This window comes from Scyliorhinus torazame, chromosome 8 (assembly GCF_047496885.1).
Source record: "Scyliorhinus torazame isolate Kashiwa2021f chromosome 8, sScyTor2.1, whole genome shotgun sequence".
Classification (NCBI taxonomy): domain Eukaryota; kingdom Metazoa; phylum Chordata; class Chondrichthyes; order Carcharhiniformes; family Scyliorhinidae; genus Scyliorhinus; species Scyliorhinus torazame.
This window is the reverse complement of record NC_092714.1, coordinates 258,655,710-258,681,545: the sequence shown is the minus strand read 5'-3', so window position 1 is coordinate 258,681,545 and position 25,836 is coordinate 258,655,710. Positions and strand designations below refer to the sequence as shown.

Genomic DNA, 25,836 nt, shown 5'->3' with positions numbered 1-25,836 from the left:
GAGGCCGCATTTGCCTCACTTCCTGCACAGACCAGCTCAGCTCATCAGTGCAGGACGAGATTGGGGCGCCAATTTTAAATACCGCCCCGGTCTCTCGAGCCCCCTCTCCGACACCACACCACAGACTCCTGACACCCACCCCACCCACTGCCTCAACTTCTCTTGGGGGTCCTTGAACCCTTCCCCCCCCCCCCATCCCTCCATACCAAACTGCTTGAGGGCACGGCACCCCGGCCCTATCCCTGGCACGGGAACCTGGGCACTGCCAGGCTGGCACCCCGGCAGTGCCTCTGCCAGGCTGGCAGTGCCAAGGTGCCTGGGTGGCAGTGGGAGTGCCACCCTGCCCCGAGCCTGACCATCCGGGGGCCTCGGATGACCTGGGAGACAATCCCCCCCTCCCCCCGCCCCCCCTGGTGCGGTCACGCCTGGTCCACATTTGTGTGGATGTCTGCTAAACGGCGCCATGGCAAGAGGTCCCCCTGGTGCAAGTGTTCGTTCCTGGGCTTTGAGAGAATCGGGCGCCGACATTTTTAATGGAGTCTGATGGCTCACTTAAACATGTTAATTTGGATCTCGCCCAGTGAGGGCAAGATCCATATCGCGAGATCTCGTTAGATCCCGCAAGGCGATCCGAGTGTCGCACATCCCGCGAGAGGCCTCTGAGGAGATTTAACGGCCTCGTTGCTTCGCTGTTTCGGGCGCGATGAGGCAGTTCGATCATGCCCGTAAGAGTCCAGAGCCAGGGAGAATTTTGAAATTAGAGTTAGGTTGTTCAGCGGGAAACATTTATTCACAGAAATCTGGAGCTCCCCCAAAAAGCTGCTGAGAGGTCAAATGAAAATTTTAATACCGAGATTGATAGGTTTTTGTTCGGTAATGTTCAATGTTTAGTCCTAGCAAGACCCTGATGTCCCTCATTGAGGTAGTCGGCATTGGCTGTAGGAACCAAAAAACTGACCTGCGATTCAAATTCACGCTCTCTGGAATACAAACCAATTGATTCCAGTTCAGTAGATTTATTGGCCGAGGTGGCTATAAAATAGACTTGTCTGCCTGTATATTTCCTCCTCTTCCGCTTCCTGTGAAAATGTGGTTACATTTTTCCGTAGTTCTCTGGCCACCGTTTAGGAACATAGGAACAAGAGGAGGTCATTCAGCCCATCGAGTCTTCTCCACCACTCATAGTTGATCATCCACCTCAACTCCACTTTCCCACACAATGGGCGAGATTCTTCGACCCCCCGCCGGGTCGGAGAATCACCAGGGGCTGGCGTGAATCCCGCCCCCGCCGGTTGCCGAATTCTCCGGCACCGGATATTCGGCGAGGGCGGGAATCGCGCCGGTTGGCGCCCCCCCCCCCCCCCCCGCGATTCTCCGGCCCGGATGGGCCGAAGTCCCGCCGCTAAAATGCCTGTCCCGCCGGCGTAGTTTAAACCACCTACCTTACCGGCGGGACAAGGCGGCGCGGGCGGGGTCCTGGGGGGGCGGGGCGGGGCGATCTGGCCCCGGGGGGGTGCCCCCACGGTGGCCTGGCCCGCGATCGGGGCCCACCGATCCGCGGGCGGGCCTGTGCCGTGGCGGCACTCTTTCCCTTCCGCCTTCGCCGCGGTCTCCACCATGGCGGAGGCGGAAGAGACGCCCTCCACTGCGCATGCGCAGGGATGCCGTCAGCGGCCGCTAACGCTCCCGCGCATGCGCCACCCGGAGATGTCATTTCCGCGCCAGCTGGCGGGGCACCAAAGGCCTTTTCCGCCAGCTGGCGGGGCGGAAATTCGTCCGGCGCGGGCCTAGCCCCTTAAGGTTGGGGCTCGGCCCCCCAAGATACGGAGCATTCCGCACCTTTGGGGCGGCGCGATGCGGGACTGATTTGCGCCGTTTTGGGCGCCAGTCGGCGGACATTGTGCCGATAACGGAGAATTTTGCCCAATACTACTCTCCCATGATGCCACTAGTCTCTGTAAATGGCTAGATTTCTGACTTGATCATAATCAATGATTGTCTTTCTAAATAGTATTGGTTTGTGGGTGTACAACAACAGTCTAGGGAGCTCTCATTACACAGGAGCACGACATGTTTTGACTTGGTGTCATTGCACAGTGTCCACGCGATCCAGTAGTTTTCTATGTGGGGAACCACAAAGCTGAACCCTGTCACAGTACGGCACAGGACCCTTATCTAGGGCAGGATTTAAGAGTTGCTACAATTACCAGAAATGTCACCGTAGGTTTCCATTTATATTTAGTGCTTTCCTCTTCCCAAAGCTCTTTCTGTGAATGTATTCGGACAAAAGGGCGGCACAGTGGTTAGCACTGTTGCCTCACAGCGCCAGGGACCCTGTTTTGATTCCAGCCTTGGGTCACTGTCTGTGCGGAGTCTGCACGTTTTGCCCGTGTCTGCGTGGGTTTTCTCCGGGTGCTCCGGTTTCCTCCCACTGTCCAAAGATGCGCAGGTTCGGTGGATTGGTCGTGATAAATTGCCCCTTAGTTTCCAAAGATGTGCAGGTTAGGTAGGGTTGCGGGGATGGGGCATGGCAGTGGGCCTGGGTAGGGTGCCCTTTCAGGCGGGTCGGTGCTGAATCGTTGGGCCGAATGGCCTCCTTCTGCACTGTCGGAATTGTAAAATGTTACATTGAGCAAAAAGAGACATCAGGGTAAGTAAACAAAAGCACTGGAAGAGCTTGAGCAAAAGAATCCCAGAGTTTCGGACTAAGCTAGCTGGAGACTCAGTTGCCAGTGGTGGAATGAAGGCAGTCGGGGATACACAAGAGGCCAGCATTAGAGGAATATTATTTATTTGTTTATTCCTTCAGGGGATGTGGGTATTGCTGGCAAGTCCCATCCCTCCTTGCTTGCGAGGCCATTTCAGAGGGCTTAGAGTCAAATCTTCACTAATGTCACTAAGTCACATGTAGGCCAGACCAGGTAAGGATGCCAGATTTCCTTTCCTGAAACACGTGAGTGACATTTTTCCGACAATTGACGATGACATTTTAAAAGTAAATTTAGAGTAACCAATTCTTTTTTTTTCCAATTTTAAGGGGCAATTTAGCGTGGTCAATCCACCTACCCTGCACATCTTTTGGGTGGTGGGGGCGAAACCCACGCAGACACGGGGAGAATTGTGCAAACTCCACACGGACAGTGACCCAGAGCTGATATCGAACCCGGGTCCTTGGCACCGTGAGTCAGCAGTGCTAGTTGACGATGGTTTCCTGGTTATTTAATTCCAGATTTTTATTGAATTCAAATTCCACCATCTCTCATGGTGGGATTCAAGCCTAAATCTGCAGAGCATAACCTTGGGCCTCGGGATTACTAGTCCAGTGATGATACCACTACACCACCACCTCCCCTAACACAGGGATCTGGAAGGCTGGAGAGGATTATAGAGATGGCGCAGGGTAGTGATCAGGATGGATTTGAACACGAGCGTGCGATTTTTTAATTTGAGACTCGAGGGACTGGGACATTTGGACAGGGGAAACGAGACAGAGTTCCTCACTGCGGAGTGCTGAGCGCGGACCCCGGCTGGAAGGTACACATGGGGGACATTGAATTCGGTCAGAGCCAATCTAATGTCTGCCACAACTGAATAGTCGGCCAAGAGCCAAGGGTTATGAGATCATCTACCAGAAACTGACTGTGCCCGGGGGGGGGTGCTGTGTGCCAGTAAGGGAATCAATGCCGTGAGAAGCAGGGGAGGGGAGGGGCCTGTCAGTCAAGCCATGCCCACCTCACTCTAATTGGCGGGGCAGCATTAGTAGATCCACTAATGCTGGCCAATCGTGATTGGAAACATGAGACTCGGCCTCGGGTGATTTTAGTGTTCAGCTGCCACCTAACTTTACCAGCTGTAACTTTGATAAGATTCCACCGACAGACCCCATCACTGAATATTGTCCGTGAATAGATATACAATCTGCTGCCACAGGTATGTTGCAAACCACAAGAGCAATAGTAATCTTACCCCGAAGGTTATATTACTAACTCGCAACACATGATTGAAGCCAGCTATTATTTATAAGATGCATCTCTCCTGGGGTGGCCCAGGAGTGTGGAGTCTGCTGCGTCTCATTGTCCTCTAGTAAGTGGGACCGGTTCATAGCTCAGTGTAATACAGCAAATTTACCAAGGAGGGGGAGGAGTGATCAGGAGAAGGGGAGGGGGAGGAGTGGTTGGGGGGGGGGGGAGAGGAGTGGTTGGGGGGGCGGGAGGAGTGGTGGGGGTGGGGGGAGGAGCGGTTGGGGGGAAGAAGAGTGGTTGGGGGGGAGGAGGAGTGGTTGGGGGGAGGAGTGGGTGGGGGGGAGGAGTGGGTGGGGGGGGAGGAGTGGTTGGGGGGAGGAGTGGTTGGGGGGAGAAGAGTGGTTGGGGGGAGGAGGAGTGGTTGGGGGGGAGAGGAGTGGTTGGGGGGAGGAGGAGTGGTTGGGGGGGAGGAATGGGTGGGGGGGAGGAGTGGTTGGGGGGGAGAAGAGTGGTTGGGGGGAGAAGAGTGGTTGGGGGGAGGAGGAGTGGTTGGGGGGGAGGAGTGGGTGGGGGGGAGGAGTGGGGGGGGAAGGAGTGGTTGGGGGAGGAGGAGGAGTGGTTGGGGGGGGAGTGGTTGGGGAGGAGTGGAGTGGTTGGGGAGGAGTGGAGTGGTTGGGGGAGGAGTGGTTGGGGGAGGAGTGGTTGGGGGGAGGAGTGGTTGGGGGAGGAGTGGTTGGGGGGAGGAGTGGTTGGGGGAGGAGTGGTTGGGGGAGGAGTGGTTGGGGGAGGAGTGGTTGGGGGAGGAGTGGTTGGGGGGAGAGGAGTGGTTGGGGGGAGAGGAGTGGTTGGGGGGGAGAGGAGTGGTTGGGGGGGAGAGGAGTGGTTGGGGGGGAGAGGAGTGGTTGGGGGGAGAGGAGTGGTTGGGGGGAGAGGAGTGGTTGGGGGGGAGAGGAGTGGTTGGGGGGGAGAGGAGTGGTTGGGGGGGAGAGGAGTGGTTGGGGGGAGGAGTGGTTGGGTGGAGGAGTGGTTGGGGGAGGAGTGGTTGGGGGAGGAGTGGTTGGGGGGAGGAGGAGTGGTTGGGGGGCAAGAGGAGTGGTTGGGGGAGGAGTGGTTGGGGGAGGAGTGGTTGGGGGAGGAGTGGTTGAGGGGGAGGAGTGGTTGAGGGGGAGGAGTGGTGGGGGGAGGAGTGGTTGGGGGGGAGGAGTGGTTGGGGGGAGGAGTGGTTGGGGGGAGGAGCGGGGAGGAGTGGTTGTGGGGTGGAGTAGGTATGGGGGGTGTTGAGGGTGTGGGGTGTTAAGTGAGTTTGGGGAGAGTGGGTGTTGATGGCTGTGGAGGGGTGTTGAGTGGGTGTGGAGGGTGAAGAAGTTATGGGGGGTGTAGGTGTAGGTGGGAAAGGATGTGGGGGATTAGATGTGAGGAGAGAGGATGTGGTGATTGAATAGGGTGTGGGTGGTGTGGGGCAGTGGGTGCTGATTGGAGTGGATGTGTCTGGGGGGGGTGGGCGGTGTGGGTGTGGGTGTGGATGGTAAGGGGAGAAGGGGACCGATACACCATTGGAGTTGTCACTTTTACTGGTTACGTCTGGAACTCCACGATACTGATTATCCACCCGGACAACTCATGCCATAGGGCAACCAGACACAGGATTTGCAAATTTACAACATGTAGGAAAATGAATGATCAAAGGCATGAGCACAACGCGGCCGGGGGAATCCCAGGAGAGCCCTTCGGTGGGCTTCTCGGCAGTCCCCGCGCCTCGCAGGGTTCAACCAAGTCCCACGAGGCGTTGGATTCGGAACTACGTCTAAAAGGGACGGGAACAAACGGCACTCATGAGAATAGGTCTTAAACCTACTTGAGGCTTACTTGCCAGAGGTACAGCGGCCTCCCTCGATTCTCCGGCCTCCCCAGGGAGGCTGCAGCCGGCGCCGATCAGTACGGGTCCACAAGAACGTGGACCAGGCCGAACGGCACCCGGGGCTCTCCCAGGCCATTGGAGATCCCTGAGTGGTCAGAGTCAGTGCAGGTGGGCCCACTAGCCCTCCCCTGAAATGTGGGCACCTTGCACTTGCCTGGGTGGCACTGCCAAGGTGCTCAGCTGGCAGGAGCACTGCCAGGTGCCAGGGTAGCAGTGCCAAGGGTCGGGGCCGGGGGGGTGGGGAGGGGTGGCATGCTCATGAAATGAGTGTGGCGGGAGGGTTTGAAGGGTGGGGGTGCGCAGGGCAGGTAAGTAGCGGCCGCCAGAAGGTTGGAGGGGGTGACGGGTGGGGGTCCTGGGAGAGGAGGCTAGGGGGGCACCTGAAGAGGGGGCCCCCTGGGACGCCATAGTGGGGTGTCCTTATTTGTGAGGTGTGGGCTAGTGCCCATATGGGGTTTGACATTGTCCATGGGTGGGGGGTGTTTGGGGGACCCACAAGGTCACTTAAAGTTCGGGCACCCTTTCAAAATGGCGGGCCGATCTCTGAGTTCAGCTCCCCAATGCTGAACAAAATCCTGCTGGTGGTTCTCCCAAAAGGAAACAAAGTCCCCGAGCGAACACGTTTAGCCGCGTGGTTCCCGGCGCTCGCAGTACGGAGAAACACATGGCTATTCAACACAACTCGCATTGGATAAGGGGCCTGATTGGGGAACGCACGGCCGAGGCTGCACATAGCCCCGTTTTGTAAAACGGGAGGTCCGTGCGCCGGAACTCCCTGTTGTAGCGAGAGATCAGGTTGCCGCCAGCCCGAGCGAGGCCACCCCCCCCCCCACCTGAGCGAGGCCACAGCCCCCCCCCCCCCCCACCCCCCCAGCCCGATCGCGGGCGCTGAAAAAATGCCAAGCCTGGCACCTTGACAGTGCCATCCTGACAGTGCCCCGCCAGATGGCATCACCCTGCCCAAAGGGCATGCAGCTGGGGGCCGCCGATACCCTAGGAGACCCCCACGAGTCTGGCTCCAATTTGTGGGGACCAGAAACAAAATGCGCTCACCTGAGGTCCCCGAGGCGAAGACGGTCGAATCCCAAAGCTTCGGACGCCTCAGGAATCTGCACGTGAGGGTGAAGCTTTACTGCCTCGCTCTAGCGTGCAGATCTGCCAAAAAAGTGATTCCGCCCATTGTGGTCTCCCGGCTTTCAATGGCCTCGCTGTGCCACGGGGAGCTGCTTTTCGGGTGCAGCGAGGCCGTTGGCTGAGTGTGGGCTAAACCGGTGAGAACCTCCCCGGGGCCCCCAAAAAGTGACTAAGTCGTTTGATAGTCATGGGAAACGCAGGATACCCGCCACAAATGAACTTAGTCAGTCTATTAGGGTCTTTGTGGCGGGGGGGGGGGGGGGGGGGTGTAGTCTTGATATAAAAATAATAAATAAAATTTTGGTTGAATAAAAATATTTTCAAAAACCTTTTCTACATTTTCATTTAATGTTTTCCACAATTTAAATAAAAATTCTGAGCCAAGGCTGGTGTTTGCAGAGGAAATTGTTTTCTGGCTCTGTCTGAGGTGACCAGGCCGTGGAGATGCCGGCGTGGGACTGGGGTGGGCACAGTAAGAAGTCTAACAACACCTGCTTAAAGCCCAACAGGTTTGTTTCAAACACTAGCTTTCGGAGCACTGCTCCTTCCTCAAGTGATTCTCATTGACTCGTCACTCTCGGTGGTGTGAAGGGGGTAAGCAAAATTCTAAAATCACCTGAGGAAGGAGCAGTGCTCCGAAAGCTAGTCTTTGAAACAAACCTGTTGGACTTTAACCTGGTGTTGCAAGACTTCTTACTGTGCCTGAGGTGGACATGCGTCTCTGCCAGGATTGGAGGGAGGAATGAGGAAGGCAACTTTGACGCTCATGTGTTGTGACTGCAGTTGATCCAGATGAACACATGCTCAAGGTGTTAGTCATTAGATACTTGTTATTAACGGACGAGAACTTCCTGGTCTGAGGAACGTCAACAGTTACTCTTCCTTTCCGAGAATCTGGGGCAGGAATGAATTGTGTAAACAAATGAAAAATACTTGGAACTGATTGTGGTGATATGCATCACTGTATATACACAAGGGGTTAATGTAAATACACTACAACTAAGTAACCACCAGAGGGAGCACCAGAGATGTCATGGCATGCAGACAAGCAGCCAATGGGCCATTACAACAGGACACAACCAATGGGTAATTAGGACACCCAGAGGTGGCATTACCACAAGGGGGCACTTCACAACCCATAAAAAATTACAGGGCACACATGCTCTGCCTCTTTCCACAGACAGACATCGAGAGAGTACCTCAGGGTTGATCAACAGCATCACACCCGGCACGTGGCTTAGAGCAGGCTGGTAAAGATAGACTGAGTTACTACAGCTAGATTAGCAGAGAGTCGAACTCATTTAAGAACTGTGTTAATAGTTCAGTAAACAAGTTGAACTCATTTCAGAGTCTGGAGCTTCCTTTGTCAAAGCAGACATCAAGGAAGCAGCTCATGCTGCACGAAGCAGCAGAACACAACACTGATGTGGGAAGGTGGTGGGAAATTGATAAATAAAACTTGTGTTTTAAGTTGCACTGAAACTCCAATCGTATCCGGGATTGCTACAGCACTGAAGGAGGCCCTTTGGCCCTCGTGCCCGTGCTGGCTCTTTGGTGGAGCAATCCAATTAGTCCCATTTCCCTTGAAGCTGAATTTTTTTTTACCCTCTTCACACCACCCAATTTTCCAATTAAAACTATTGAATCTGTATCCACCGCCCTATCCAGGCAGCACACTCCAGGCTTTGGGCCTTGTCGCATTCTGACAGTAGTACTGAGGAGTTGAGTTGTGTTCCAGAACTGGACATGCCCTGAGGCAAACTGTTCAGTAAAGCTGCCACACTGGCAGCTACCTGGCAAATTGCTGAGGTATGGCCTGTACCCACAAAGCAGGAAAACTCAGCCTGGCCAATTACTGCACCGTAAGTTTACTTTCGGTCATCAGTAAAGTGATCGACAGTGCCATCAAACGGCACTTGCTCAGTAATAAATTGCTCAGTTTGGGTTCCACAAGAGCCGCTATACTCCGAGCCTCATTTCAACCTGAGACGAAACATGACCAAAAGAGCGAGTTGGGGCGCGAGTGACTGCCCTTCACATCGACGCAGCATTTGACTGGACTGACTGGAGCTTCAAGGATCCCTGGGCGAAACTGGAGTCAATGAGAGTCAGGGGTGGAATCTCTCCACCGGTTGGAGTCATACCTACCACAAAGGAAGATGCAGTGGTTGACAATATTGAATTCTCTACCCGTCAGTCTGGCCTCAATAAAACTCGAGATGGATTTGTAGGTATAGTATTATTTATTTTTAACCAACTTGCAAGGCTGACTCGCTCCACAGAGATTCAGAACACACAAGCGGTCTCCTGGAGCTCCAGAACCGAGTGAGATTGGATACAAAGAAATCTTTACAAATCTCATTCAAATGGCATCAAGTTTCACATACAAGATTCTCGTAGGTCATCCTATACACCTCCTGACCTGGCCATATATCCTGATTGGCTCACTTCGCATTCCTTAACCCTGGGCCTCTTGTTACCCAGCATCCTTTTCCCCATCCTTTCCATGCTTTCTGAATCCCTTTGTTTGTGAACTTACTACTATCAGACTGGCTCACATCTACATTATTGTAACCAATATTTGAACTAACTATTTTATATCACATTCGTTTGTTCAATTCCTCATTCCCTCCTTTTATCATTTCATGATAACCTATCGGTCCAATCCGTAACTACGGCCCCTCATCTAAGAAGATTTGTCGCTGCATTTCCAATTCCTGTTGCAGCCCCCCGTCATCCGCTGCGCCCTCGTGGATCCTAACAGCCAGGATTCTAGGGGCGCCAACTGTTCCAGTGCACCCTGCACTTTATCCATCACGCATTTAAGGATGGCCATGCCCACAAAGATGCAGCCGAGTTCCACTGCTAAATACATGGCCATATTTATCAACCAGTTCTTCCAACCTCCGAATCCCCAGTTACCCCAAGCAGCTTATCATACTGTGAGTGGGAATTATTCCAAGGAAGGGGAAGGCAAATAGCCGGTGGTGCTGAACCCGGATCGTAAGGAAGAGTGATTTACTTGGGCGGTGGCTCGGAACGCTGACAATGAACCACCGTTTGGGGAGTGCCCCATAGCGGTGAAACAGAAAATAACCTAGACACCGATGTGGGGTTCAGGTAGCAGATAACCCATCCATGGCCATACAAGCGGTGGTAGATCTGGTAGAAGAGATTCATACTGCCCAGGTTCCCCTCATTCTGGGTCCTAAATGAATTAAGTATATCCCCTGATAACCTACGTTCTAGTTGCACTCCCCTTCTCACACGCTCCGTTCTCTCTCTAGTACCCCTCTCTTTCACAACCTCTTCCTACGGTCTGACTTTACCTGTATGGCACCAATCTTAACACATCCAAAATCAAATTTACATGTACTCCAAAAACAAGGCAATGTCCATGCAATGTTCCCTTCCCATAGCCGGGACCGGTGCAATTGCTTCATGAGTCCCGCATTGTCCATTAACCTGATAACCTTCCATGAGTCGATTCCACGTCCTCGTATATGGGGGCAGCGAAGAACGTCACCTCTGCATAAGTGAAATGTCCTTGTAGTTTGGTTGGGGTTACAGATGTGGATGATATTTCCCTTTTCCATTTCCGTCGCCGATGTCACTGCAAGCGAGGCGAGGCCGAAGATTACACAGGCGGTGCGTAGCCACCCCATCATGCTCCACACCTGTAAAACAGCGCTGGGGAAGGGAGGCAGGTTATTATAACATTGACACCTTTCCAACTCAACCACAAGGGGTACCTTTGCCGGTGTGATATTGCTGACAAATCAAACACCGATTACTGATACTCTGGGCCAGCCCCTGCATTTTAGGGTGCCACCAAGTGTCCAGCAACAAATCACTAGTCCCCCGAGCCCCACAATGAGTTGCAAAGTGTACACATTCGATGACCCATAAAGCCAGTACATCAGACATACAAGTCTGATGTGCTGGTGTGGTCCATAAAGAAGAAACAGAATCATATGTACAACCTAACCGTTTCCACATTTGTTTATCACTCTCAGGAGCGTCCTCCTGTAACCGTATGACGTCTTGGATGGTTGGCATTGGCTTGTCAGAGGCAGACCTATTTATTGCAGAACGTTTAGTCTGACTTAACATTTTAGGCACCATCACTTGCTGAATTTGCACAATCTGCTCGTTCATTACCAACGTCAACTGGAGTCTTACCGTTTGTATGGGCAGCGCATTTAATGACGGAAATCTGCGCGGGCATAAGGAGGGTCTGCAGTAGGTCATTAACTAAACCCCAGTGGGATATTTCCATGCCGGCCGAGGTAAGGAATCCCCTATTCTTCCAGAACTGTCCGAAGTCATGAACTACCCCGAAGGCGTATCGTGAGTCAGTATAAATATTTACCCGGCGATCTGAAGTGCGTACTCTGTTGGGTCTGAATGATCCACTGCCCTCCTTACCATAGGCCCCAGATCCTTGGCATGGTACTGGCCGTGGACCTGACATGTAATATAAGGGCCTACAGAAGCTGACTGTGGCCATAAATGTGGTGGTATTGTTACAAAATTGGCTGTACCTTCTTTTCCCGTGACTGTGGCTGTAATCTTGACTGGCCATTCGGTCCCAATTAACGGCCGGTATTTGTCCTCCAACTCTCTGTTCTGTCATAGGCCAGGGTAACGTGGTGCAGTGAATGTTCAATGTCTAACGTCCACCACTGGGGTGTGATAGAAATATAGCACTGTTGCCTCATCCTCCATGATTGAACCGTTACCCCTTCGTCTCCGCACTCTAGCTGTAGCTGGAAGATACACAGTAAATCTCAGGCCAACAAGTTACAGTCCAATCCAGTAGTCACCACAAACTGATGATCTGTAGACTTATTCTCATAACCTGTCTCACACACCTGTCCTTGGAACCCCGACAAATGCTGGGTGTGGTCGGATAGTGGTAGTCGAAGTTCTGATTGCACCGAAGACATGGCTGCTCCAGTGTCGATTACAATTTGGGTAATGTTGATCTATCTGCACAGAGACAAGAGGTTCCCTGTCCGATTGGAGAGTCCTTATGACTAAATTAGCTAGTCAATCTTGTGTTGGGAAAGGGTTTGCCTGGGAGAAGTCGGTGTACCTCGCCTGTCCTCCCCTTGGTGGGTACCCCCTCCTTTGGGTCGGGTAGTCTCCTTCTGCTGCCCGTCTTTTAAAGGGGCATTCCTGATGCCAGTGATCTGTACGGCCACAATTGTTCCCTCTATATCTGCCCCATCCTCTTTTCCCAGTAGACCAATGGCCCCTCAGAGGGGACGGCAGTTGTAAAGCTGTTGGTGCATACGGTGGGCCATAAAGAGGGGCTGAGGGTCCATTTGGGTGGGTTTGATATCCTCCCCCATGTTGATCCACTCACCCAAGGTCACAATATTGGGGTTCCAGCTGGTAAGCCACCGTATCTGCCGCTGGTTGGGGTCTCAGAACATCCTTTTTCATTACATACTCAGTCTTAATCTTTGTAACTGAGCCTCCTTCCTGGCCTACACCCTCCTTCCAATAAAATCTGACTGCCCGGGCCTTCTGGGAGGGGTCGTTCTCTGTCCAATTCATGTTATTACATTTCACAGCAGTAGCCACGGAAGGTGGTGAGCAATGTATTAACATAGCACAATATTGAGGGGAATTCTGACCATTTTGGTACAGCAAGTTGCCTGACTGCCCACGGTAGATTTCATTAAAACGTTCCAGAAATTCCTCTGGCTGCTCAGTCTTTTTAGGTTTGAGGTCTAAGATAGCAGAGATGTTTATGGGCTTTTGAAATGTGGCATTCAACGCATTCAGGATTTGTGCCCGTCTATCATCGTCCAAGGCATGGGCTTGCTGAAGTGCGGCGTAGTTAGTATAATTCGAGTGGTTGAGGTAACTGCGGTACTCTGCTGGGGTTAAAAGCTGCTGGACTAGGGCCCAGAGGTCCCTTGAATCAGCTTGATAAACTGAGATGGTAGTTCTCAGATAGTCCACGAAAGCAGCAGGAGATTTCTTCCTGTCTGGGATTGAGCCAGAATAGCCATCATCTCACTGGGTCTCCATGGGAAATAAACGTCTATCGTGGGCTGGGCTGCTGCTGTTGCAGCATCAGGGTTGAGTATTTTCCTAATTGGCAACTGTCTCAGAGTCTCACTAGGGGGCTTTAGTGGATTCCTCTGGTCCTTCAAAGACTTTGATGTCCTTCCCTTCCAATAGGGGGAGCTCCGGCTCCTCAGAACAAATCTTGTCCTCTTTCTTTGTTCTCATACTTTTCTGTCCTACCATATCGGTCTTAAGAGATCTAGGTGGTATGCGTAATTGTTTCTGGATAGGATCAGGCCCCTCTCTCATTGTCCGAGATCGGATCCTAGAGTTAACTGGGCTTGTGGAACAGAGCTCCCCTTCTCTAACAGACGGTGAAGGTGCAGAAATAAGACTCAAACTATCAACCGAAGGGGCTGGAGAGGCTGGCATGATTTGAATCTGGGGAGCAGTGACTGGATATAAATTATGATACCCTGCTGGTTCTGGAATTCGTGCAGACAATGCTATTGGTGCAGTCGGGACTCTACCCGACATGGTCCAATTCTCTAGGTCATCATCTGCCTCTGTCAATGCAAGGCCAGCCATTGAACTACGGAGCCCATTTTTCTTTACTCGGGTCTGCCCCGCTAGGTGTCTCCCTCACTTTACTTGCGCGTTTTTTGAATGCACACTCCTTTTTCAAGATCTCCAGAGTTTTCTGGTTTCCCCCTTCACTAATTGGAATCCCCATTTTAAGGGCATTTTCTTGCCAACTTGCTAACATGATCTTATCCCTCTCCTCTTGACAATATTGTTGCTTTCATACTTTGGCTCTTTTTCCAGATTTCACCCTGAATTTTCTTAATGATGTCCAGATCTTTAGTGCCCCCTAGTGGCCATTCGTCACCAATTTCTTCCTTAAGGTTGCTGACATTTTTCTAAAATCCCTCGCTTTATCTGGATAAATATCACATAATATTTGCAATGAACTGCCTGGATCACTCGTGTTATCCAAGCAATTCCCCATAATCTCGAACTAGTCCTCAAGACTGCGTTGTTCGCCACTACAGTCCAAGGATACAGTTTTAGCTTAATCAACTATAGTTTCCAAAACACTCGTGGAATTAAACCGTCTTTTCGACGTCCCATCAATTCCAAAACACACACACTGGAATTAAACCAGCTTTCCGACGTCCCATCAATTCCAAAATCAACTCAAAACTGAACTATCAATCTTATGATATCCCATCAGTTTTGTTTTTTTTAACCCTCAGTCGCACCTACATCGACTGAATTTTTAATTTTCTAATCCCAAGACTGACCTTTGATTTCGACGAGACGATCTTTCCGTACGAACCGCGAATGACCAGATCAATCAGACCACGAGAAGAGGGGAAAATCAATGTGGTCATTTTCCAGCTACACATATTGTGGGCCCATTTCCACTTTCCTTGTCCAACATCAGTCTAATTCTGATTTTGCAGCTGGCCGGTGACCGTCTGGAGAAATCCCGGGTTTCGGCACCAAATGACAATATTGAATTCTTTACCCGTCAGTCTGGCCTCAATAAGACTCGAGATGGATTTGTAGGTATAGTATTATTTATTTTTAACCTTCTTGCAAGGCTGACTCACACCACAGAGATTCAGAACACACAAGCGGTCTCCTGGAGCTCCAGAACCGAGTGAGATCGGAGACAAAGAAATCTTTACAAATCTCATTCAAATGGCATCAAGTTTCACATACAAGATTCTCATAGGTCATCCTATACACCTCCTGACCTGGCCATATATCCTGATTGGCTCACTTCGCATTCCTTAACCCTGGGCCTCTTGTTACCCAGCATCCTTTTCCCCATCCTTGCCATGCTTTCTGAATCCCTTTGTCCTTTGTTTGTGAACTTACTACTATCAGACTGGCTCACATCTACATTATTGTAACTAATATTTGAACTAACTATTTTATATCACATTCGTTTGTTCAATTCCTCATGGTCATTAGAGGTCAATTATCTCAGACCAGGACATCACTTTTGGGTTTCCTCAGGGTGGTGTCCTAGGCTCAACCATCTACAGCTACTTCATCAATGACCTTCCCTGCACCTCACCCTCCCAACTGCCGCAATAAGGTCAAAGTGGGGATATTCACTGATGATTGCACAATAGTAGCACAGTGGTTAGCACTATTGCTTCACAGCACCCAGGGTCCCAGGGTCGATTCCCGGCTTGGGTCACAGAGTGTGCGGAGCTGCACGTTCTCCCTGTGTCTGCGTGGGTTTCCTCCGGGTGCTCCGGTTTCCTCCCACAAGAGCCAAAAGACGTGCTATTCGGTGAATGGGACATTCTGAATTCTCCCTCAGTGTACCCAAACAGGCGCCAGAATGTGGTGACTAGGGGCTTTTCACAGTAACTTCATTGCAGTGTTAATGTAAGCCTACATGTGACAATAATAAAGATTATTATTATTAAATGCCATTCGTGACTCCTCGAATACTGGCGGCGGCATGGTGGCACAGTGGTTAGCACTGTCGCCTACGGTGCTGAGAACCCAGGTTCGAACCCGGTCCCGGGTCACTGTCTGTGTGGAGTTTGTACATTCCCCCCCGTGTCTGCGTGGGTTTCACCCCACAACCCAAAGATGTGCAGGGTAGGTGGATTGGCCAGGCTAAATTGCCCCTTAATTGGAAAAAAAAATAATTGGGTACTTTAAATTTTAAAAAGTGAGTCCTCAGATACTAAAGCAGTCCATGTCCATATGCAGCAAGACCTTGGACAATACCCTGACTTGGTCTGATAAGTGGCAAGTAACATTTGTGTCACTCAAGGACCGGGTAATAACCATCTCCAACAAGAGAGAATCTAACTATCACCCCTTGACACTCAATGGGATTACCATTGCTGAATCCCCCAAAATCAACATCCTGGGGGTTACAATTGATCAGAAACTGAACTGGACTCGCCACATTAATACTGTGGTTAAAAGAGCAGGGCAGAGGCTGGGAATTCTATGGAGAATATCTCACCTCATGACTCCTCAAAAGCCCATCCACTGTCAAAAAGGCACAAGTCAGGAGTATGATGGAATGCCCTCCACTTGCCTGGATGAGTGCAACTCCAACAATACTCGAGAAGCCTGCCACCATCCAGGTCAAAGCAACTCACTTGATTAGAACATAGAACATACAATGCAGAAGGAGGTCATTCGGCCCATCGCATCTGCACCGACCTACTCAAGCTCTCACTTCCACCCTATCCCCGTAACCCAATAACCCCTCCTAACCTTTTTGGACACTAAGGGCAATTTATCATGGCCACTCCACCTAACCTGCACATATTTGGACTGTGGGAGGAAACCGGAGCACCTGGAGAGAACCCACGGTGAGATGAGGAGAACGTGCAGACTCCGCACAGACAGTGACCCAGCAGGGAATTGAACCTGGGACCCTGGCGCTGTGAAGCCACAATGCTATCCACTTGTGCTAACGTGCTGCCCTAGTGGCACTCCATCCACCGCCTTCAACATTTGCTTCCTCCACCACCGACGCACAGTGGCAGCATGTGTGCCATCTAAAACATGCATTGCAGCAACTCACCAAGGATCTCTCGACAGCATCTTCCAAATCTGTGACCTCTAGGACAAGGGCACCAGTCACACGGAAACGCCACCACCTGGAGGTTCCCCTCCAAGTCACTTCTCATCCTGAGTTGGAAATATATTGCTGTTCCATCACTGTCACTGGGTCAAAATCCTGGGATTCCCTCCCTCCCAGCACTGTGGGTGCACCTGTACCACAGGGACTGCAGCAGTTCAAGATGGTGACTCAGCACCCACCTTCTCAAGAGCAATTAGGGATGGGCAGTAAATGCTGGCCTAGCCAACGATGCCCGCAACCCATAGAGGACTTTAAAAAAAATTAGAGGATGGTGTTGCTGAAAACGCTTTTTCTTTATTATGTCAACCCATTCAACATCTTGAACACCTCTATTAAATCTCATCTTAACCTTCTGGACTAAGGAGGACAACTTAAAAAAAATATATATATGAAAAGTGATGGACAGAGTGTACACTTTGTTACATTAGATTATCCTGCCAAGCTTATATACTTGGGCAATGTACTTTCATTTAAAAAAAAATATTTTTTTATTCTCCTTTTTCACATTTCCTCCCAGATTCACACCCAACAATAAACAATAATCAGTAACGAATGTAATGTCAATCCCCATATCAATAACAACGATCCAATTCTCCCACCAAACCCCCAAACATTAGCCCGCATTTTAACATGAAGAAATGACAAAGAGAAATCAGGAATCACCCATAGTCACCATTAACGCATAGAGCCCCCAACCCCACTAACATTCGATGTGATCCAATTCCGTTTTTTTGTCGTAAAAGTCCACGGATTCTGCGTTAGCGGCAAACCTTAGCCTCAAATATGGAGAATCCCACCCATTAACCCGGTTTCCCTCTGGGCAGATGCTGCCAGAAATGTTGAGTATTTTCAGCTTTTTCTGTTTTCCTAACAGGGGAGTTATCCCTGACCAATGTTTACACCTCAATCAACATTAGACAAACCGATTAGATGGCTGTTGTCACATGCTATTTGTAGGAGTTTACTGTGCGCAAATTGGCTGCTGCGTTTCCTATATGGCAACAGTGACAGCACATCACAAGTGCTTCACTGCTGTAAAGAAAGCACTTTGGGACTGTCCCGTGGTCATGATGGGTGCTATATAAACACAATATTTTTCAAACTGAAATCTATTTCAAGGATGGGCTGTCGAAACATTCCTGTGTGAGGCTGGGCAGCAGGCTGGAAGATACCACGCAGGCCTTATTCTGTAATAAATACCACATTTCACAGCGTGTAAAGTGCATTAACGACACTGTACACTGAGAAAACTGGCCACGCACAACTAAATGTTTTGGGGGCCATTGGAGTGGAGGTACATTCCCCTAACACTGTGCACTGAAAAAAGAAAATAGGTTTTTAATACTCGTTCTCGCATTTCCAGCATTATTGTGAGCAGACTTGATGGATGTGCAGGGTATTTTTGTTTTGAAAAAGCAAATGGAATATTGGATTTAATGCTAAAACTATTATATCTAATAGCCCTGATGCAATGGTAAAACTATATTTAATACTTTAGTAAGACCATAATTGAAGCACTAAACACCAATACTGGACTCTACGTTAGAGGAAGAATTTTATGGTAATGGTGGGTGGCTTGTTGGTTAGCACTGCTGCCACACAACGCCAGGGGCACGGGTTCAATTCCGGCCTTGGGTGACTCTGTGCAGAGTTCGCCCCGTGTCTGCGTGGGTTTCCTCCGGGTGCTCCGGTTTCCTCCCAAGTTGTGCAGGTTGGGTGGATTGGCCGTGCTAAATTGCACCTTGGTGTCCAACGATGTCCAGGTTAGTGGGGTTACGGGGATAGGGTGGGGGAGTGGGCCCAGGCAGGGTTCCCTTTCAGAGGGTCGGTGCAGATGCGATGGGCCGAAAGGCCTCCTTCTGCGCTGTGGGGGTTATATGGATTCTATCCTATGGATGGAGAGGGTGCGGCGCCGACTCACGAGAATGTTGCCTGGCATCAGGAAATGATCGGAAAAGACTTGGGGTTGATTTCATGAAAGCGGAGGAGACTATCGAGTGATTTGAGGAGGTATGGGGTCGCGGAATTAATGTGATATGAGAGCAGGGACATGGAATCCGGCTCCATGTGGAAGATAGACACTAATATAAATCGGTTACTCTGGATGACCTATCTCCATTTGCCAATTCCCAAGTGATTATTGAATCAATTTGTTAGTCAAAACATGCAGTGATTAATTATAAAAATGCCTTAATTCACGCTCATTCGATATTGTATTTTCAATCTCCTGTTACAATGGCCAGTTTTGCTACCTGAATTTGACTACCATTGTACCGAGAGGGGTTTATTGACTGCAATTGCATTTTGTAGATAGACATGAAAATCGTTTGTATTTCAGGACAGTCCCGTATTAAATTATTTTTTTGAAAACTATTCCTGTCAAATCACATTTTTAAAAAAACTTGTGTATTTATTTACTTGCTACAAAGTATAGTGCGATAAATAATAATATGCTTTTTGGAAATTAATGCGTTTTTGTGACTAAAATATTTTCAATTGCTCGCTCACTGAGCTGTGCAGTGTGGAAACCCCTTCAGTATTTGATGTTTTGCCTGTTTTCTGGGTTGATCTAATTTTCCATCTCACCATAACGTGTTTAACATACTTTCATTATCTGAGGAATTAGGGTTAGGGTTATGCTTTACAAATTTTAAGGATCAAGACTGTGCCCTAAGAATAGAGCAGCTTTCTTGTTCAAAATTTCCAGATTGTCCTTTACAGTAAGGGTTAAATCCATCAGTAAAATAAACCAATGATTGATTGTAATCAGAGAACGGGATATGGTATCAGATGGACGTGGATGAAGATATTTGTGATCATTAAGAGCTGAACTTGAGTATTGGTGAAAAAAAAGAGACACGTTGTTGAAGCTTTTCATCTTGCACTCATCAGGACAGATGCAAGAATGCCAAATTTCAAGGGAACAGCAATTATTTTGCATGATAAAAGGTGCTGATTGGTTGGCAAGTGGACAGCGTTCCCCGATGCATCTCCGTGACAATGCTTTGACCAACAGTCTACTCACCAACCAATCAACACTTCTCGTGCAGTATAAATTGTTGTTCGCTTTGAAATTTGGTATACTTGCTGTCCTTCCTCTGTCCCGATGAGTGCAAAATTGGAAGCTTCGACAGCATGTTTTTTTTCAGCAATACTCCGGTTCTGTATCACCAAGGGACTATTGAATTACTGAATCTTTCAGCTAATAATAATGACATGCGCTCATCATCAAGTATTTAAAACAAATCTGCTCAAAAGAAATAAAGTGATGCCTCTGAACTCTGGAAAGATGTAGCTTATGTGTCAGGTCAAGGAGAACAGTTTGAAATGACAGAAGCAAGATTCTAAAAATTACACCAAACACAAGAATTATTTGTTTAAAATAAATGGTAGATAATAAATTCATAAGATATAAGAGCAGAATTAAGCCATTCAGCTCATCGAATCTGCTCCGCCTTTTGATCATGGTGGATATGTTCCTCATCTGTTACCTACAATGCAACAGACCAAGAGCTGGATAGCGAAATCAGCCAGAGCATCTCCTCCCTAGAACACATGACCTAGGAGCAGGAGTCGGCAATTTAGCCTCCCGGGCCTAACACCCTCAATGTGATAATGGCTGACCCCATCCTGGCCTCAACTCCACCGTCCTGCCCGTTCTCCATAACCCTTGAACCCATTACCAATTAAAAATCTGTCTAACTCCTCGTTAAGTTGACTCACTGTCCCAGCATTCCATCGCACTCTGGGGTAGCGAATTCCACAGATTCATAACCCTTTGGGAGAAGTAGTTTCTCCTCAAATCTGTTTAAAATTCGCCACCTCTTATTCTAAGATTATGACCTCTCGTTCTAGAATGCCCCACAAGAGGAAGCATCTGCTCCCCGTCTACTTTATCCATAACTTTTAACGTCTTGTACACCTCAATTAGATCTCCCCTCATTCTTCTAAACTCTAGACAGTATCGGCCTAAACTGTTCAATCTCCCCTCATACGGCAAACCCCTCACCTCTGGAATCAACCTCGTGAACTCCTCTGAACTGCCACCAATGCAATCTGTCATGGTTGTTGATGAGAATGAACTGGACCATATGGCTTGCAAAGTAGCATGGAATTCCAAAGCATTTCCACTCGTTCTGTTTTATGCCTGGTTCAGTTCTGTCTCCTTTCCATTCAGTCAGATTGTTTGAAGTTCCGAATAAAACCAGAGCCCTGAAATCTGTCAGATGCTTGCAGTCTAAAACGATCAACCAAATTTTGATGGCACAAGGATTGGAGCCTGGAAAGGCTGGCGGAAGTGGATTCATTTGTAGCTTCCAAAAGGGAATTAAGTGAATACTTGAGAGGGGCGGCATGTGGCGCAGTGGTTAGCACTGGGACTATGGCGTGAGTCCCGGCCCTGGGTCACTGTCCATGTGGAGTTTGCACATTCTCCCCGTGTCTGCGTGGGTTTCACCCCCACAACCCAAAAGATGTGCAGGTTAGGTGGATTGGCCACGCTAAGTTGCCCCTTAATTGGAAAAAAATAAATAATTGGGTACTCTAAAATTTATTTTAAAAAACAAGAAAAAAGTCAATACTTGAGAAAAAGTTGTCGGGATATGGGGGAAGGAGCCAGCACTGACTTGATGGGCCGAATGGTGGCCGTTTGTGCTGTACAATTCTATGAAGTTCTTCTCCAATATAGTGTGTGTTACACGGCAGTTACAACTATTCACCCAGACTCGAAACGTTAGCTCCTTTCTCTCTCCACAGATGCTGTCGGACCTGCTGAGATTGTCCAGTATTTTCTGTTTTTGACAGGACTATTTGTTATTTACTGACGTGAGAGAATCATTCAGCTTGACAGCTTACTGTAAAATCTCCAGTGTGCCGTTGCTGCCGTCCTCGTGTCCTTTTATACAATTAGGTTTTGTCAGCTGCAGCCTGAGATGCGGTCTGATAAAGTGCTCTCTCGCTGCCTCTTGAAGTCTGAGGATGAGCATGAGGTAATTTAATAAAATCCATTAGCTGAAATAAAGTTAAAAAAAGGTTGCGTCATCTGTCAGCAGATGTTAATCCTGAGCCCCTTCAGCTGAATGCAAAATAACCCACAACACTACATAGAAGGACAACAGAGGTGTGAGCCCAAACCAGCTTCATTAAAAACACATTATTTGATCATTGTTTCTGCTTGCTGAGCACACATGTACTGCGGTGTATCTTGTCCAGTTCCAGTGACTATATCTCAAAAAGTACTTAATTGATTTTGGGACTTCTTAAAGTTGTGAAAGGCACTATATTAATGCAAGCCCTATCTTTCAGTTTGATCTCTCTGCATGTCACAGATACATTTCTAGAGTTAAAAAAGTAAATAGCTACCTCACCCTGCCTCAAAAGCAGTTATTCAGGCAACCGTGTCAAGTCTTCCATGGTGTACGTTCAAAGCCCAGGACTTGAGAATACGGATCAGACGCTTCAAAGCTGTATTGCCAAATAAGGTGGCAGTCTCCATGTTGTGATGATACCGGTGGATGAGGTGCGAGATCTTCAATGTTCCTCCTCAGTGATCAATACCATGAATATCAAAGGCCCAATGGCATTAATAGAAGAAGAGGATGTTCTCCCTGCGTCATGGCCAATAATTTCTCCCTTTTATAGTCAACCACCAAAATCAGCCACTATTTCATCTTGTAGCCATTTTTTTTGTGAGATCTTGCTTTATACTGTTTGCCAACATAATAGTCACTTTAATTGCAAAGCAATTCATCATGCCAAGTTTGTGACATTTCTGACTTGATATGATGAAGTGCTATGAAAATATTGCTGAAAGGAGAGACATGTTGCCAAAGCTTTTCATCTTGCACTCATTAGGACAAATGCAAGAATGCCAAATTTCAAACAATCACAATTTGTACTGCAGGAGAAAAGGGCAAATCAATTTTAGTTAGCTGAGAAAGGCTCCCCAAGCTGTCAGGTACATGTCCCCTTTGTCAGCAATATTCAAGTTCTGCACCACCAAACAACTGTTTTTAACTTGCTCCCTTGAGTCCCCAGCTGGGCATCTTTCATTTCTTCTTATCAGAGGCAGCTAGTGTGGAGCAGGAGAGACCCGGGATTCAGTGAGGACCGGTGAGCAACAATGCCCCCCCCCAGGCCCTAGTCACCGTCTGTCGTTTTTAAATCGGCTTTCCCCGTCATTACTTTTCACGCAAACAAAAGGAAATCTTGAACAGAAACAGCGACACTTTCAGAAATAAATATTTAACAACAATTAGCATCTGCTGTCCTGGCCTTGAGCAGCATTTAGTGGTCCTGAATATCATTTTTCTTCTTTTCCATTGTGATTGCCAATGACTGCATCTAGTGTTTTGTCTGTACCTTATATCTAGGCCCCATCAGCCTTCTCAGTTAGGTGTAATGGATCACATGACATTATTTTGATCTGGAGCAGGCGGCTTGTTCCCGGGTGTCCTGCCAATTATATTTATCCATCGACTGATATCACACCTTCTCTGCTCATTATCACATTGCTGTTTATGGGAACTTGCTAACTGCAAGTGACTGCGCTTTTGAGAATGGTTTGTTGGCTGAAAAGCACTTTATGATGCGCTGAGTTTGTGAAAAGTAGTATATTGAATATTCATGCTTAGTTCAATTTTTTAAAAATGCTGAATGTTTTCCATTCAAATTCCTAATGTTGGTGTTAATTTTAATGCTGAGGAATTGTATTTTTATATTTCAGCATGTGTTGGGTAAAACTTTCTCTACAATGCGCTTAGTCCCAAACTCTAGAGGCATTCGCTAATCATCCGTGTACACTTTCCACTACCCGCGTAGAATCATAGGATCCCTACACTGCAGAAGAAAGCCATTCGGCCCATCGAGTCTGTACTGACTCTCTAAGAGAGCACTCTACCTAGGCCCATTCCCCCCGGCCATCTCCGCAACCTAACCTGCACATCTTTGGACACTAAGGAGCAATTTAGCACGGCCAATCCACCTGACCTGCAGGTCTTTGGACTGTGGGAGGAAACCGGAGCACCCGGAGGAAACCCACGCAGACACGGGGAGGACGTGCAAACTCCTCACAGACAGTGACCCAAGGTTGGAATTGAAGCCGGGTGTCTGGTGCTGTTAGGCAGCAGTGATAGCCACTCTGCCACCCAGATGTTCACGACCTTCGAGTCAAATTGGCAGCTCACTATCAAACTAGGGGGTCATATACTATCTACCTACAGGCCAAAGTAGATCAAATGCATTTCACATGGGTTGAGTGTCGTCAACCCATCAGGATTATCCTGGAGCCCCAGGAATTGGAGGTAAATCTTCTGGACACACATTAACTTTGCCAGGGTTTCCAGTCAGTTTTCCCTTTTTTTTAAAAAGCAACCATGTCCCTGAGATTAATATCGTTTGCTCCTTCCCTCAACAGGCGCAGACTCCAGCTGAACCCAAACCAAGCCTTCTTCCTGCTGGTCAACCAACGGAGCATGGTCAGCGTCTCGACCTCCATCTCAGAGATCTACGAGCAGGAGAAGGATGAGGACGGCTTCCTTTACATGGTATACGCCTCTCAGGAAACCTTTGGGTGCTGAAGGCGGCGGTGTCAGCACTACGACAGCGAAGATCCCTGGACTTCGTTAACTGGTCAAGGATAGAGAGAAGAGAGAATTTCACTGTGTTTTTAACAAACAAAACAAAAAAAAAAAACCAAAACACCAGGATTTCTATCCTGCATTCTGTCACTCACAAGTACTACGAACGCATAGTGTACCGGGGTCATGTAAAACATTGAACAATAGCCTTCTCTCACTTGTATCTATATGATTGGCAATTGTTTATTTGCTAGTAATTGGTCTTTTTTTCCCTTGTGTTTTTTTTTCATTTATAATTAAAAACAAATGTGATTAATGCATGGTCCACCTAACAAAGCAATGAGGAGTTCCAAGGCCTTATAATGACTGATGTTGAATTATGCAGATGGCTTTGAATGGAGAGGGTGAGATATAATATAATATATTATATATATATTATCTATATATATATATATAAAATTACCAATGATTTTAAAATTGATTTTAAGTGCATATCGAATAAGGGTGCTACAAGGCAATAGGTAGGGAGGGGAGAGGGTTTGGAGGGGGTGGGGGTGGGTGGGGGTAATGGGAAGAAAGACAACCTAGGATTGTGCAGAACAGTTTTCATGATCAGCTATTTTCGGTAGAATTTGCTTTTAATGCACTTTATAAACCGCACGGGTGTTTAGGAAAACCCAAGTACTGTCACATTGTAGCATATACAGAAGTAGACTTTTAATGTAGGTGGTCTGTTCCTGTTTTTTGTGACACTGTTATTAATTCTTTACATTATTTGTGTGTTGTTTTCTGATTGCGTTGGCTATTATTTTATTTTTGGTTGCCAGTTCTGTGCAGTTACAGCGCCTGTTAATATGTGATAAAAAGGGAATGGCTTTCACGGAAATTCTCATAATTGTTGATTTTTATTTCTTCTTTTTGAACAAAACTTGCATAATTTACAAAAAAAAAGTCCAATACAAAAGTTATGATTTAAACGAGCCCAGGTCTCCTTAATCCATTTTGTATTTTGAACATTCGGTTTGCCTCACACGGGCTTTTCGAGATCTACGAAGAGTTAAACGTATCGGTCTGTTTGAGACCAGGGCTCTCGTGATGGAGTGGATAGCTGAACTCTTTCATGATGAATCGATCTTCAACCAAGGTACCAAGTTCATATCCACAGAGCTTGAAGAGTCTTCACGAGAGGAGGAAGTGATTGCGAGGGCGGTGACTGAATTAAACACGCAAATTAAAAGCTTTCGGAACAAGGAAAGTCCATTTCGTACAAGAGCATTTTTGGTATAGATAACAACAACCAACCCACCGACATGTTTTCTCACCATAGGAGTGATCAAGTAAGTGCTTCTGGAGCAAGTATCTCTGCAAATCAAACTGTGAGATCCTTCCGGGATCATAGGGAACGAGCAGCAGTAGGCCATTCTACCCATCGATCCCTCCTTTGCCATTCAGTGAGGCCATGGCTGACCTGATTGTGGTCCCAGCTCCACTTTCCTGCCTACCTTCTGTAACCCTTGTAGATCAGAAACCTGTGTAGCTCAGCCTTGTATGTATTCAATGAGCCAGCCTCGCCCACTCGCTGGGAAA

At 48.3% G+C, this 25,836-nt stretch overlaps 1 protein-coding gene across 1 annotated transcript in view; it reads left to right on the top strand.

The window, feature by feature from the left end:
- The window catches only part of LOC140428565 (microtubule-associated protein 1 light chain 3 alpha), a 56,811-nt gene extending 31,676 nt beyond the window's left edge, over nt 1–25,135 (top strand). The window contains exon 4 of the mRNA XM_072515185.1: nt 24,087–25,135. Within this exon, the coding sequence (XP_072371286.1) occupies nt 24,087–24,249 (163 nt within the window). The 3' untranslated portion in view covers nt 24,250–25,135. The remainder of the gene's footprint in view (nt 1–24,086) is intronic.
- Nucleotides 25,136–25,836: the final 701 nt, after the last annotated feature.